The sequence below is a fragment of the Atta colombica genome, unplaced genomic scaffold (genome assembly GCF_001594045.1).
Source record: "Atta colombica isolate Treedump-2 unplaced genomic scaffold, Acol1.0 scaffold48, whole genome shotgun sequence".
Taxonomy (NCBI): Eukaryota; Metazoa; Arthropoda; class Insecta; order Hymenoptera; family Formicidae; genus Atta; species Atta colombica.
The window spans coordinates 180,362-195,049 of NW_017259537.1; the positions used below are offsets into that span (position 1 = coordinate 180,362).

The window sequence follows — 14,688 nt, forward strand, 5'->3', positions numbered from 1 at the left end:
GTATTTATAGATTCAAGGACTCATTTACTATAATCCCAATTTTGGTGGGATCTTTGAGTCCGGAAAGAGAGGCGCTTTACGGAAGATTGTTAGCGCCCTACATGGCTGATCCGCAAACATTGTTCGTCATTTCTTCAGATTTCTGTCACTGGGGACAACGTTTTCGCTATACTTACTATGATAGATCATGTGGACCTATACATAGATCTATTCAAAATCTCGATAAAATGGTATGGTGTTTAATTTCTTTTCTTTGAGCAAGAATGACGATTAATTTCGTAATTTAAATATATTGTCTACAATATTACATATATTCGTTAAATTAGGGTATGGACATTATAGAGACTTTGAATCCTCTAATGTTCACCGAATATCTTAAGAAATATGGCAATACTATATGTGGCCGACATCCAATTGGCGTTTTGTTGCAGGTAATAAAGCAAGAAAATTAAATAGATAAAGTCCTGCGCACAATGGAGGAAATATTAGGAATAGGAATAAATATTGAGATTTCAGCTTCAGATTTCAACTTATCAGAAATCGTGTATTCTAGTGTAATTAGTATCTGATAGATTAAAATCTTAATATTTATTCCTCTCTCTAATATTTCTTCTTTATGTGTCTCAGGTCCTAAATGAGTTGGATTCCAATTATTTTAATCAATGTTGTATTTTATGTCTTCATATAGGCAATTCACAGTCTTAAAGGAAATACAAATGGTCAAAGAATGAATCTGAAATTTTTGAAATATGCTCAAAGTAGTCAATGTAACAATATGAATGACAGTTCTGTCAGTTATGCTAGTGCTTCCTTAGTTCTTGAGTGATAAAACTATACATAATATCAAATACGGTCATTGGTCAGTTTGCTGATTATAGACATTTTCTTAAAGTGGAATGATGTTTAACAGAAAGATGACAGTAAAAACTTCTATAAATTATTATAAATGAGACTAAGTTGAACGTTGAGATTTTATAATGCAAGAGGAGACACTGAATTTAACTGCTGTAACTTCTAATATTTGTATAATATGACTATTATGCGATGGGTGTTGGGACAAATGTTAATTCTTGCGCTATGTGTTAACAAATAGAAATGTACTATTATCGAAACTTTTTTGCATAATGCGTTTCGGTTTATTACTTACAAGAGATATTCAGTACTTCCAGATTTCAATATGGGAAGGAGCTTAAATATTTCTTTGCTTTGATTTTCGATAAAACTATTTTAGAATTAACAGCGAAGTGTGTTTCTTGCATGTGCACTTTTGAGTAAGCAGATTTCAAACTATTGGCAAAGAAGAAAATATTGTTTATTGGCACTTACAAATTGGATTCTTTTTATATATATAATTAGAGAGATGTATTAAAATTGTTAATTTGTACCTAAATTTATATTTTAAATATACTATTTATGTTAGAAGTAATATAATTTTTACGGTGCTTGAATTGTGTTATGTTTAGGCTATGCTGAATTAGCAAAATTTTAAAATTGTTTCTAAATTGGCATAGATTAATTTAAACTAGATTATAAAGTTCTATATCTCTCTGTTATAAAAATAACGTTTGCTATTTTTGACATTTAAACTACACACACACACACACACACGCGCGCGCGCGCGCGCGCGCGCGCGCACGTACCATTTTAAATAATGAAGATAAATGATTCAAGATTTTTCGAAAATTATGATAGATACGGAAAAATGTTCCAAACAAAAACAGTTATATTCAGAAGGAGACGTAAGAAGATATTAATTTGATTTTATATGGCGTTAAAGATAGATCAAGGTCACATCAGGGATTTTTCTTTATGGAACATTCTATTTTTGATGGCAGAATCTAATAGCTAATGTTAAGAGCTTTTCATAACATTGTAATAAAGTTATCTTTCATTACGTACTTTTCGAGTTACAAGGCTTGAAAGTTCAGTACCGCCAGCATTAGCATTACACAAGGTGTCCATAGCTAAAAACCTCTTAAATGTTGTTCGGAATCGTGGATAACATTTGTCAAAATCAATCATTTGTCAAGGCTATTAGAAATTATTCCTCTTATTTTCATTTTTGCACTAAAAATTCATTTTTACATAAAAATGAAAATAAGAGATGCAATCTCTGTTGGCTTTGAAAAAATGATATCTAGGACATGATCCTGAACAGCATTCAAGAAGTTTTAACCGTTAGTTGGACATCTTAATACCGGCAGTACTGTATTTTCAAACATCATAACTCAAAAAAATACTTAATGTATTTTATACTATAAGAAAAAATATTTTCTTGTAGCATTCTGAAAAGCTGTCGACACCAGCTATTAGATTCTGCAATGAAAAATAGGATATTTCATTTAAAAAAATCGATTTGACCTTGATGACGTTATTCAAGATCAAATCAATGGTACCTTTCCCCCTTCGAACCATATAACTTTTGTTTAAAACATTTTTCCGTATCTACCATATAATCACAGTTAAAATGCATTATTAAAAATGGGACATTCTATGTACGTGCGTGCGCACGTGCACATAAAGGAGGGAGAGAGATAGAGAAAGAGAGAGAGAGAGAGAAAAAGCGAACGAGCGAGCTCAATTAAATATAATTTAATACATCAACACATAAACAAAGTTTATTTGAATCGCCATTTACTCTGTGATTAAATTATAGATTAAATAGCTTGGATTTATAAACATTTTGTAAAGTCTCTTCTGTGCCTTTAGTATGAATCTGTGTTATAATTGATACATCAGTATGAGAATTTTGGACTTAAGAATTTAAAATACATACATGCGCGCGCTCACACAAATTTTTCCTTTTTTTCTTTTCATACAAAGCAATGGAACGATCTCATATCCTTCCTATTATATAATCTATTATTACCTAAGCATAGAGAGAGGACAGAAGAGAAATAAGCCGAATAAATTAAATATTATATTACTGTGACACGATGTAAATTTAAAAAAGGATCAGTATATATATATATATCTAAATGCATTCAATATTTTATTCCTAAGACTTTTTTTATGTATATTACATCTCTATCAAACAATATATTCACGAAAGCATAAGTGATTCTACGATATAAAATCCAATCTCGCCAAAAATATTAATTAAAATGATATACAATAATCGATTCATTTGGCAATAAAAGAACTGGCTTGCAACAAAAGTATTGTACGAAATCGTACAACTGATCCTACACGTGTTGCTTTTTCTATCTTTATATATCGAGGTAATAAGGTTTATATTTGTATGAAAAAAAAAACCAATATAATCTATACATATATATTTCATAGACGTGTAATAAAATTACGTGAAGAAAAATATACAAATTTCTGTACACAATTTATGATAAATATCCTATAATCATATCCATATACATCTATAGCAAATCTCGTCTTTCGCACTCATCTCAACACATTAACAAGCTTATAAATTTTCATTTTCTTTATTTTTGTAATCCTTATATTAACAGTATAGAAAGATTTTTGCGATAATTATATTAATATATCACCTATTGTTTTCAGTCTTAGGTGTTTGGTTATTTAAATATTTAGCCTGTTACATCTAAACAAATACTGTACTGTTGGTCCAATCCCATATAGCAGTCAGAAATCAAGTAGAATACTAACTTTGTTGTTCCTAAAATAAATGTTGAAATTTGTACTTCAAGAAACTCGTAGAGATATACTCGTATGAGAAAAGCTGTTATAGACAAATTAATGAGTTATTTACCCAAGCTATTAGGTGCAGTAAATTGTAATTGATGATATTTCTGCTGATTGTTTATACCAGACACCCTCTTTAGAGCCCATAATTCTTTATTCTGAATGTCTCCTAATATCAAAAACCAACTTTCATCCTTTCCTTTCAAAAACATTGGACAGTGTGCTTTCAAAACTTTAGAATTATTCATTCTTTTCAATCCAATAGTTAATGTATACTCCTCATTCCGTCGAACTGCTATGAAATCATCGTTATTAGACTTCAGCATTATCTTCCTATTTTCAACGTTGATATCCCAAGAATTCTCCAATATTAAATCAACGGATATTATCGGCATATCTCTGATTACTTGATGTATCTAGAAAATAGATGTTTCGACTTTTAAAAATAATATTTTTTATAACATGTAAATATTAGACAGATATCTTTCCAATTTTATTACCTCACGTATTTGATCTATTCGATATTCTCCTTCACGTAAAACTTTTGCAAGTTTGTTATAATTGTCGTATGTTATGGAGCATAATATTGGAAGAGCCATCGACAATGATGAAAACAAGCATAAATCTTCCGTCCTTATATGCGGTAACGTCATTATTGCAGATTCATCTATCCATCGTGCTTGCACAATCATTTGAAACAGTTGCGTTATCCTTAATGTGCTTGTTAACCATCCACGTTCTGCGACTATGTCGATCATTGCCTGAAAATTTTTTTCTATTAGTGTAGTCAGTAATTAAATCTAAATGTACATACGTATAAAAGACGTTACTATGCCATATATCTTAGTTAATCTTATATTTTAGTCTATATATCTTAGTTAATTAAATTTATATTCATACCTGTACTATTCTGATTGCTTGATCGAGCACTGATTTCAGATCAGTGATATAATCGGTGCAAGGTAGTTGTAGTCTTGAGAAATGAGCTTGCAGCAAGAAAAATGCTTTTGTATGTGGAGAATCGTACTGATTTGAGGAATAACGGCACAGCTTTGCTAGTTCCCTGTTAAATAACATTTGCATTTGTAAAAAAGAAAAGTAAGCAAAAGAAGCGCGACTTACTTATCTCTTCCAAGACTTACTCATTCAATAATTCCTCGTTATGTCGTACAGGTAATTCGTTGTATTCATATGAGTTGCAGAGTATACGTAAATACTGATCTAACGTCAAGTTCTCCTCTAGCAATTGCATAAACATCAGCATTGTATTATGCGACAAATAATAGAATGACGCTATCTTACCCATCGGTAATGAAAGTAAAATTTGTTCATCCTAGATAAAAACATATCAGGAAATTTATCTATTGTAAATTATTATTATGCTACTCCAATAGATTTTATCTTTTATATTTGTAACCGATACCTCATCATAATCGATACAATGTGAATCCATTAACGATTTTACGGTGGTTTCTACCAATCTTGAAAGATATTCATTGATATAATAAGGCTCCAAGATATCCAGATCATAATATTTCGGATTTTTCATCAATCTTCGAAAATAATATGTCCACGTTAAATAATCGAGAAACTCTTGTTTGTTCTTGATGGTACCAGCGACAATTTCAGCATTAATGTGATCAGGTAACACTCCCATCAGACTCGATTCCACGGGAAACGGTTCGTATAAAAATTTCTTGTAAAAATTTTTCTTTAAGTCATGCACAAGAACGACCGCCACACCAGAATCATCAAATTGCGGTCTGCCAGCGCGACCCATCATTTGGAGAACGTCCGTTATCGGCATATCTACGTAACGCTTTAGTTTGCCATCATAATATTCCGTGCCCTTTATCACCACCAGATGAGCAGGGAAATTAACACCCCAGGCCAAAGTGGCTGTCGTGATTAGTACCTAAATTAACAATAGCTCAATGCAATTACATTCAAACAGTGTATGGAATAGTCACTTTTATAATTTTTTTCTTGTATAATTATACAACTATGCAAGAAAGTGTATAGAAAGTATAAATATATGTATAAAAAAAAATTGATAAATTTTATTTCATAAAAATAAATCTTTGTTATTTGCATACTATATTATGCATTGATAATACGGATTGAATTTGAAATACAATTAAAGCTGTTGAAGGCTGTATGTATACCTGTATTTTATTATTGACAAATAATTCCTCCACGGTTCTCCTGTCTCTGTCTTGAAGACCGGCATGGTGAAGGCCAATTCCAAAGGCGAGTGTGAGTTTTAGATTTGAGTCATTTATATTTTCCAGAATGTCGTTCATTTGTTCTTCCGGCATATGTAACCATTGCTTGGGATTATCCTCCGCCGCGAGATAGGCAATCAGATCGAGAGCGGACAGGCGAGTTTGCCTGCGAGAGGAGACAAATACGAGAGAAGGACTAGTGGGCGCGTGTTGCCTGATCGCCTGAAAGGTTGGTCTGTTCATGGTCGCCATCCGGGGACAATAGTGTTTACCAGGAAATCCGCTGATGTGAACCTCCAGTGGCACTGGTCTCACGGACGGCCGGAAATTATAGAGACCCATCTCTTTGATACCGAGCCAATTGGCTAGATCTATCGCGTTGGCCAGCGCGGTCGAGAGCCCGATGATTCTGACCTTGTTGTGCGTGTGCGAGGATATGAAATTGGTACGGGAGATGATTACCTCGAGCACCGGACCGCGATCCTCGCCCAACAAATGAATCTCGTCGATCACTATAAGTGCCACTTTCTTCACGTAGCTTCGTGTTTGCCAACTTCGACTGATACCATCCCACTTCTCAGGCGTCGTAACGATCACACTCGCGCCGGCTATCACTTTTATGTCGGGTGACACGTCTCCGGTCAGCTCCACCACCCTTTTACCTAGTCGTTCCTCCAGTCGTTCCTTCCAGTCGTTTATGCGTTCCCTGACCAGAGCTTTCAGGGGCGCTATGTAAACGACCTTCTGATCGGGATTCTGTTTGAAAACGCGAAACATAGCAATCTCCGCTGCAATTGTTTTCCCCGAGCCAGTCGGAGCACCGAGAAGAACATTGTTATCCGTGTGATATAGACAATGAAAGATTTGCGTCTGTATTGGATTAAAATGGGAAAAATTATATAAGCTCTCAAAGTTTGTATTTTTGAGAACAGTTATCGGTAACGGTTGCAATTCTAGCAGATCTGTGTGCGGGGGATGAGTCTCTGGCAGAATGAGATCATGAAAAGTCAAGGAAAACGTAGCTTCGCAACCGAGCCAATGATCGCTTGTGATTTTGACGAGATATAGCGTCGGTAATGATTCGGACAATGGTATAGTCATGACGAGTTCTTGCTCGAGGTTCTGACAGACCATCTTCTTCGTTAGTATAAAATACTCATGATGATAAATAAAATTATTATCCGGGTCCTCAATCCATATCCAGAAAGCTTGCGAATTCTTTCCATGAACCTTGTCATTCCAGCGAAACCGTGACGTTAATTTAAGCCGTATCCTTAGGATGGTGCGCGTAATGGGCTGTAAGCTGTATTCTACGTCCAGTGCGGGCAATTCGTCACAGCACTTTTTCACCATTATCGCCGCGTGTTGATTCCGTAAAATATTTCCAATTCCTTTCACGTCCATCTCTTGCAACCGATAGATCTCCAAGTTGCGTGACTCGATCTTGTCGATCACTTCCATGGAGAGGCAGTCGAATTGGCGCAATGGCGTAAACATGTCCCATTGTTGCGCCTCGAACATCTTTGCCATCTGCAACAATCGTCCGGCCATTATTGCGTTATTACGTCTGAGCATAATCTCGAAGAGCGCTCTGGCTATTCGCAAAGCATTCTGCGTGACATAAGCCTGATCGGATATCAACGAGGCTGTGTTCACTCGGCCCCTGGACAGATACGTTTGCAGCAATATATTGACTTTGCCATGGACATTCTCCACACCGCCCTGTGGTATGAGCTCGCATTCTTCTATCAACTCATCTAACTCATCCATCTCGTCGTCTCGTACCTTGAGCTGTTCAAATTCCTGAGCGTGTGATATCATCGCAAGAATCTCTGTCTCGGTCATGAGATCCTTCTGGAGTTCGTTGAAGATCTCGACCGTGTCATACTTGAGATAATAATGGCTCGCAATACGTCCCAAATCAGTCGCATTGAGATCACCGGTGCGTGCATCATATCTGATCATCTGCGCTTTGTCCAATGCCTTCGCGGCGACGTCGATGAGCTCCTTCCGCTTCTTTTCGAGATTCACGTCATTCATGAGGTTCTGATAGACCATGCCATACGCCTGAAAGTTCAATTTCATTCGTACAAAGAGATAAGTGTAGCTTAACCATTCGACCGCTTCTGTTACGTTCGATATCGTGCCTAATGCTATTTCAGCATTCAAATTGTCGGCTAAGTATGTGATGAAACTACTCTCGATCGGTATTTGATTCGTCAACAGTGAGAGATAGTGAGATAGCTTGCTATGCGAGGTAATGATGACCGCGTGTCCCGACTTGTCGAATTGCGGCCTGCCAGCGCGACCGAAGATCTGCAATACATCCAGGATACCCAGGTCCACGTACGAGCCATGCTTGGAATCGTAAATCTCGGTTCCACGTATGATAACCGCATGCGCAGGTAGATTTATGCCCCAAGCTAGCGTGGCAGTGCACACCAGCACTTTAATCAGACCGTCAGAAAAGTATTTCTCAACGAGATTCCTATCAGAGCGCAATAAGCCAGCGTGATGTACCGACAGTCCACTGTTGAACAGCTCACCAAGATACTTGTTGCGCGACTTTGGAAAGGCCTTGTTTATATATCTTGCCTGTCCGTCGGATAGAAAGTACTTGTACGTATCGTTTTTTAACGCCAGCTCCTTCAGAACGTTTGCCATTCTAATGGTGGCGTTTCGCGCATGCACAAATATCATGACCTGATGACCCTGTCGCACCATCTCCACGACGTTTCTGTAACACATCAAGTCCATGTCGCTCATCTGTTGCATCGGCTTAATAGCCTTTACGCCAATGAAAGTTTGGCTGAGGGGCACTGGTCGGAAACGATGATCAAAGTAGAATAATCCCTTATGTGGATTAACGCGCAAAAATCGCGCGACATCCACGTAATTTGGAAGCGTCGCAGACAGCCCGACTATCCTAATCATGCTCTGCGATGACTCCACCTGACGCAGAGTTCTTGCAACCAGCGCTTCTACAACAGGTCCCCTATCACCATGCAGCAAATGCACCTCGTCGATAATGAGCAATCTCACGATACTAGTGAGAGAAATATCGCCCGTACCTTTCCGCGTGACGACGTCCCATTTTTCCGGCGTAGTCACTATCATCTGGGTCTGTTGAATCTCTTGTTTCGTCAATTGTATATCACCAGTCAGCTCGCGAACGCACACACCTAGAGGATAGAGTTTTTTGCTAAAGTTTGCGGTCATTTCCGCCGCTAGAGCCTTCATTGGCGCAACATAGATTATCTTAAATTGATTCTTTTGTAATTGTCCGTCTTGAATGTTTTGTTTCAATTGATGCATCACAGTCAGCATGGCTACGTTTGTCTTTCCCGCTCCAGTCGGAGCGCAAATCAGTAGATTCTCATTAGTGTTGTACGCCGCGTCGAAAACTATACTTTGAATCTTATTTAATGACGTTACGCCACTAAAGGCTATTTGACCAATCTCATCTAGGGAAGATATCGACATGGGATTCACTTTAATGTTAATAGGTTCTTCTTTCAATATCGGTATATGTACTCGTTCACAGAGTTCATTATCCTCCCTTATAATATCTTCGATTAACAATAATTTTTGTCCTGATATAATGCTCGCTTGCTTGGCATTCGCTTTAGAATCGAATACAAATGGGAAACCTTCTTGCGTGCCTCTCTCTAAAGTGTTAATTTTAGGAAATAGCGGAGTACATGTGGCTTTCAATGCCTCTTGTCTCTTAATTTGCAGTTCATTCTCTTTCCTTCCAAATTCTCTTTCTTCGGCTTCTGACTTGGCATCTCGTTTGTTCGCCATTCTGTTGAACCTCTTTTCCTCTTTACGTACTTGTTTGTACAACTGCTTTTCCTTTTCGGATTCTATAGTCACTTGACCACTTATTATTGGGCCTCGCACATTTGTTTGCGGTCTCTTGGACACTTTTGAACAGAAAAATGTCGATACGATGCTCTTTTGATGTTCAATAATATATTCAATAAATTCCAAGTGTTCACAACCTAACAAATCGAATAATTCCGCTTGTATATTCTGAGAGATCTTTAATGTTTCTATTATTTTTGTTGCAAAATCTTGATATGACATGTCTATACTGTAGTTTTTGTGACAACTTTTTAATCCGTTTGTAAATATTGTTTTATCAAACTATAAAAACAGAGAAAATGATAAAAAAGGACTAAAAAATTAATTTTTTGTTCAAATATTAAATAGATACTCACAGATTTCTTCTGTGTTGAAGGTTTCGTTTCGTGTATCATCATTGTAAATTTATCAGTATTTGTCTTCTCTGTAGACATATTGTGAAGTTTAACAGTATCGGGCCATACAACTCTAGCTGGATTGTAGGGAATATCTGTTCCAAAAATCTGTGAATCTGCAGTGTTTGATTCTGATAACAATTCCATAACTTCTTCATGACATTCTAGCTGAATTCTACTGACCACCTACGTAGAATTACAATAAAAAAAATAGGCATACATTGTGTACTATATTAAAATTGTACATCATATCATACCAGCATCATAGCTTGTGCACAGTGAAACGTTATATGCCCTGATTTTTCGCCAAGTAGTTTGTATTTTTCTTTCAATGAGTTTTTATCTTCAATTAATAAACGTAATGCATAAACCGTGAATTCATTAATAACATTTGAGGAATGATTTGCTGGAAATAGAAAATTTTAATTTTCGAATCAAGTTATAAATTGTTTTTAGTACAAATAGTAGAAATTTTTATTAAAGAAATATGTTATCTAACAGAATAATAAAGTATTGAGTCATTCATTTATCAAATTCAATTGCTATTTATTACATACCTAGAACTTGTTGCACAATGTTTTTCAATGCTAGCAGATGTGCCGCAAGATTTTTAGATGCATTTTTGTATACATCATGCCACTCAAGAGTGCTAAAATATGTAAATATATGAATATATAAATATATAAATATGTTATATCAAGATGTACATGTATAAATAAATAGATGTATATATACACATTGCAAAAGAATATCTAATTATTTCTAACAAATATACAAAAATCATAAGATAAACTTACAAGATATAAATATATAAATATATAAAAAAATTACATATTCTTTTCAACTTAATATATCCATCTACCTTTTTAATCTTTTCGTTCGTTCCTGTCTTTTCTTCAGTAAGTTGTTCGGTTCGTGATCTAATGTTTCTCCTCTGTGCTCTAGAGAAGTGAATATCCGCAAAGATCTAGTGATACGTGGTAATTTTGGCATCGTGTAATCACCTGTTAATCAAATCTAACATTAAAATAAAATATACACACTATATACTTTTCAAACTATGTATGTGTAACATAAATACATTTTTTGTTTTGACAACTTGAACTTGCAAATTATTACTTATAATGTAAAAAAATTAAATTGTAAAACGACAAAAAAGGAATATTTAATACTAATTTAGAAAATATAACTTTTTGTATTATTTGTTTATACAACACTTGAAACCGGTACATGCCAGAATACAAATAATATAACATTGAAAGAATTGTAAGTTATCAAAATTATCAAAATTATCGAATAGAACCTGATGTAAGAGATAATTATGATTATAGATTTAATTGGAGAGCATAAAAGTTTGTCTATTGTCTCAGTGATATAATGTACTTTTGTTAGCATAAAGATGAAAATTTACAGAATTGTTTCGTTTGTGTATATAAGCACGCAAGATTACATAAAAGAAGTTCAAGAAAAAAACAATTACATAATATAACGTAATATCCGAAAAGGAACAAAATAAAACATAAATGTTATATATTACTCGTTCGTTTTTTATTTATAATTTTATTTATAAAATTTAATTATAATTTTATTTATAAATCTTAATTAAACAAGCATTACAAAAAATTATATTTCAAACAAATGGAACAAACGGTAAAGATAGAACGATCCATCGTTTACAACCAATCTGGCAAATATTTATTAATTTCGTTTCGCAACACGACATTCGATCCATTTACATACCAAAAAGTACTTGATAAGAAGATGCTGATAACAACTGCGTTGAAAAAGAACAATCATCAACTGTCGAAACAAGGGAAATAACAAAAGAAGTTGTTCTCGCTTCACCACGTGATTCTTCAAACATTCATGTGATCTGTTTTTTGTTTCTGCACTAGACTGCACTAGACTTTTTTGCTCTCGACAAATGTCACATGTACTATCTCACTTTAATTTTTTCAAAAATGTATGTTGTACATACACTAGTTCAGCCACAAAAAAACAGACCTATGATGTCGTGACAACACCTTTCTCACAGTGTCATGAGTTTACTGATTGTTGCGATCACGCATTTCGGCGATTCGAATCTGTCATGTTTGTTTTCTTACGTATAAGGAGTGCATAAGTTCCATTTCACGCATGAATTGTATGGAATATAGCGCATCTTAGCGCATTAGCTCGATTCTTTTTTTCCATGCGCATGCAGCCATGGTGGAAGGGATAACACAAGGGGTGTGTACAGTTTGCAAGCGTCTAAGGGCCGATTGTTCCATCTTTTGATAAATTTTACCTGTTGGTAAGTAGCAAAATTACCCAATTACAAGCGCGCTAACTTACCAAAGGGTGAAACAACAAGGTTTTAAATCTCCGCCGTCTTTGTTTATGAATGCCGCATGAGGGGAAAAGGCTGCCAACTATGAAATGTTAAACATGGAGCGATATTCATAGTCCGTTTTTATTTTAAAACTGTCTTAAATAATGTCTTAGAGTCACAGTCAATGCGATGCTACAAATGCTAGTGAAACTTTGACCGCAGCCTTAAGATGCTAATCAGTCCTCGGATTGACTTATGACATCTTGATATCAATTATGAAACTTTGTTCCTAAGATGAAAAGTGAAAAATTTCTCTACTAACTTCAATAATTAAAGTTTTCATCTTTCACTTTCTATCTTAGGGATAAAATTTCATGATTGATTCTCTTAAGATTGTACTTAAGATAGTCTTACACCCGTATTTATAAGCCTTCCTTATTAAGGATGGAGAAAGCCTCCATGAATTCCTCGATTCCTTAAGGTCTCCTTGTTTCATAAATGGATTTTCCTTTCAAGTTTGCCTCCCCAAAGGAAGGAATATTTTAGGAATTTTTTAGGAATTTTTTTAGGGATTTTAGTAATCTATTGAGGGTAGCATGTCATAATAATATTGTATATGGCTGTGGTCAAAGTCTCACTACAAATACTTTGAAGCGTTTGGTTGATTTACAATTAGAAAAAAGAAAGAATTTTACAAATTGACCAATCAAAAATTGCTTTAAAGCATTTATAGCATCGCGTTGATTGTACTCTATGCATACCTAATATCGTGAATGGTGAATAATACAGATTATAAAGGCATTATTGATTAAATAATATCAGATTATTAAGCATTTTGTAAAAATAAAACTAATAGCGAATTTGATTGGACGCATTCATTGCGCACTGATGCACATTAAAACTATCGTCCACACACAAAATAATGTAAATATATGTTTATAAATAAACACAGAAATCGATTAAATTTTAAAATACTCAATACATTTTATTGTACTATTAGATAAATATATATTTTATAATTCGAAACATTTGCATTTTATTTTTATACTCAAATTAGTGTACAATAGCTTTAATATGCATCAGTGCTTCCAATCGAATTCACTATAACGCTTATTATAAAAGGAGAAAAAAAGAAGGAGAAAATGTTTTTAGAGGAGTTTATTTCCGAAAAAAAGCTATCAAAAATAATTATTGATGTGTCAGATTTAAATTAAAAATTATTGAAAATAAAAAGTGCAACGAATTAAATTTGAAGATTTGCTTAGTTATGAAGGCTATCTCCTTTTCAAGGACACTTGAATCTCCCTAGAGAAAAAGAAGTTAAAGCTCCTTGTTTGGAAGATCAAGGAAGGTTTATGAAACATGATGTGAGGAACAAGAAATCCTCATTCCTCAAGGAAGATATGAGTGTATCGAATATGAATACGAGTATTAGGCTCAGTTGCACCAACGTTACTTTGATTTTAAGCGAGACTTAAAACTTTCTGTCTCTGTCTCTTTGGCTTTAAAACAAGGCAGATAGAGTTTTAAGTCTCACTTAAAGTTAAAGTGACATTGGTGCCTTAAAGGCAAGAATCGACTAAGAATACACTTTATATTTCTCTTTGTATAGAAAGAGAAATATAAAGTATGTTTTTTTTCTATGGAAAGAGAAATATAAAGTATATTAAACAAGGAAAGATTCAGTATCAATTTCACAACGCGAAACAGGCCGGTATTCATAGTCGATTTTTGAACTTAAGATTTTCTTAAGTACAATCTTAAGATGTCATAAGTAAATCCGAGGACTGTATTAACATCTTAAAACATTATTTAAAATAAAAACGGACTATGAATATCGCCCTTTGTTAAGCGTTTCACAGTTGACAACCTTTTCTCTTCACGCGACATTCATAAAGAGACGGCGGCGATTTAAAAAGAAATGCTTGTAAACTGAATACACCATGTGTTATTCCTTATCCACTATGCAGCGCAAAGAGAAACGAAGCGGATCCTATGCAGTAGAGTTAAGGTTTGTCGCGTCAATGGCGAATCAATATGGTGACTAGATGTTCGCGTTAAAGCATACTCCATGGATCAATTAAGAGTACGCTCCATTTGCTTCATCTCAAAAGGTGGTACGATTGAGGCATGCATAATGGTTGAAAACATTCTGTAAAAAGTTGAAAAAAGTATTTCAGATTCATTTTGTATAAAAATGCATTTAATAAATGCGTTTTTAATATAAATATAA

General features: G+C 34.6%; 2 protein-coding genes across 3 annotated transcripts in view; one reads left to right on the forward strand and one right to left on the reverse strand.

The window, feature by feature from the left end:
- The window catches only part of LOC108691636 (protein MEMO1), a 7,398-nt gene extending 1,949 nt beyond the window's left edge, over nucleotides 1–5,449 (forward strand). The window contains exons 6-9 of one of the 2 annotated variants that reach the window (XM_018199482.1): nucleotides 11–230; nucleotides 327–431; nucleotides 5,275–5,301; nucleotides 5,376–5,449. In XM_018199482.1, coding sequence (XP_018054971.1) covers nucleotides 11–230; nucleotides 327–431; nucleotides 5,275–5,292 — 343 coding nt within the window. In that variant the 3' untranslated portion in view covers nucleotides 5,293–5,301; nucleotides 5,376–5,449. Of the gene's footprint in view, nucleotides 1–10; nucleotides 231–326; nucleotides 432–688; nucleotides 1,338–5,274; nucleotides 5,302–5,375 lie in introns of those variants that run through there. The other variant, XM_018199481.1, reaches the window with a different exon arrangement.
- On the reverse strand, nucleotides 3,389–12,045 carry LOC108691635 (activating signal cointegrator 1 complex subunit 3). Its single transcript, XM_018199480.1, has 12 exons — nucleotides 11,885–12,045; nucleotides 11,007–11,148; nucleotides 10,702–10,793; nucleotides 10,402–10,550; nucleotides 10,106–10,330; nucleotides 5,823–10,031; nucleotides 5,081–5,572; nucleotides 4,800–4,990; nucleotides 4,558–4,720; nucleotides 4,158–4,418; nucleotides 3,725–4,073; nucleotides 3,389–3,631 (listed from the first exon to the last, which is right to left on the reverse strand). The coding sequence occupies exons 1-12, from the start codon at nucleotides 12,006–12,008 to the stop codon at nucleotides 3,543–3,545; spliced, it is 6,486 nt and encodes a 2,161-aa protein (XP_018054969.1). The 5' UTR covers nucleotides 12,009–12,045; the 3' UTR covers nucleotides 3,389–3,542.
- Between the last annotated feature and the right edge of the window lie 2,643 nt (nucleotides 12,046–14,688).

Coding starts and splice junctions, on each gene's coding strand:
- LOC108691635 (XM_018199480.1), bottom strand. CDS start 12,008: ATGTTTGAAGAATCACGTGGTGAAGCGAGAACAACTTCTTTTGTTATT. Junction 5,573..5,822: donor TTGTCAATAATAAAATACAG/GTATACATACAG, acceptor TTGTTAATTTAG/GTACTAATCACGACAGCCAC. Junction 4,721..4,799: donor AACGAGGAATTATTGAATGA/GTAAGTCTTGGA, acceptor GTTATTTAACAG/GGAACTAGCAAAGCTGTGCC.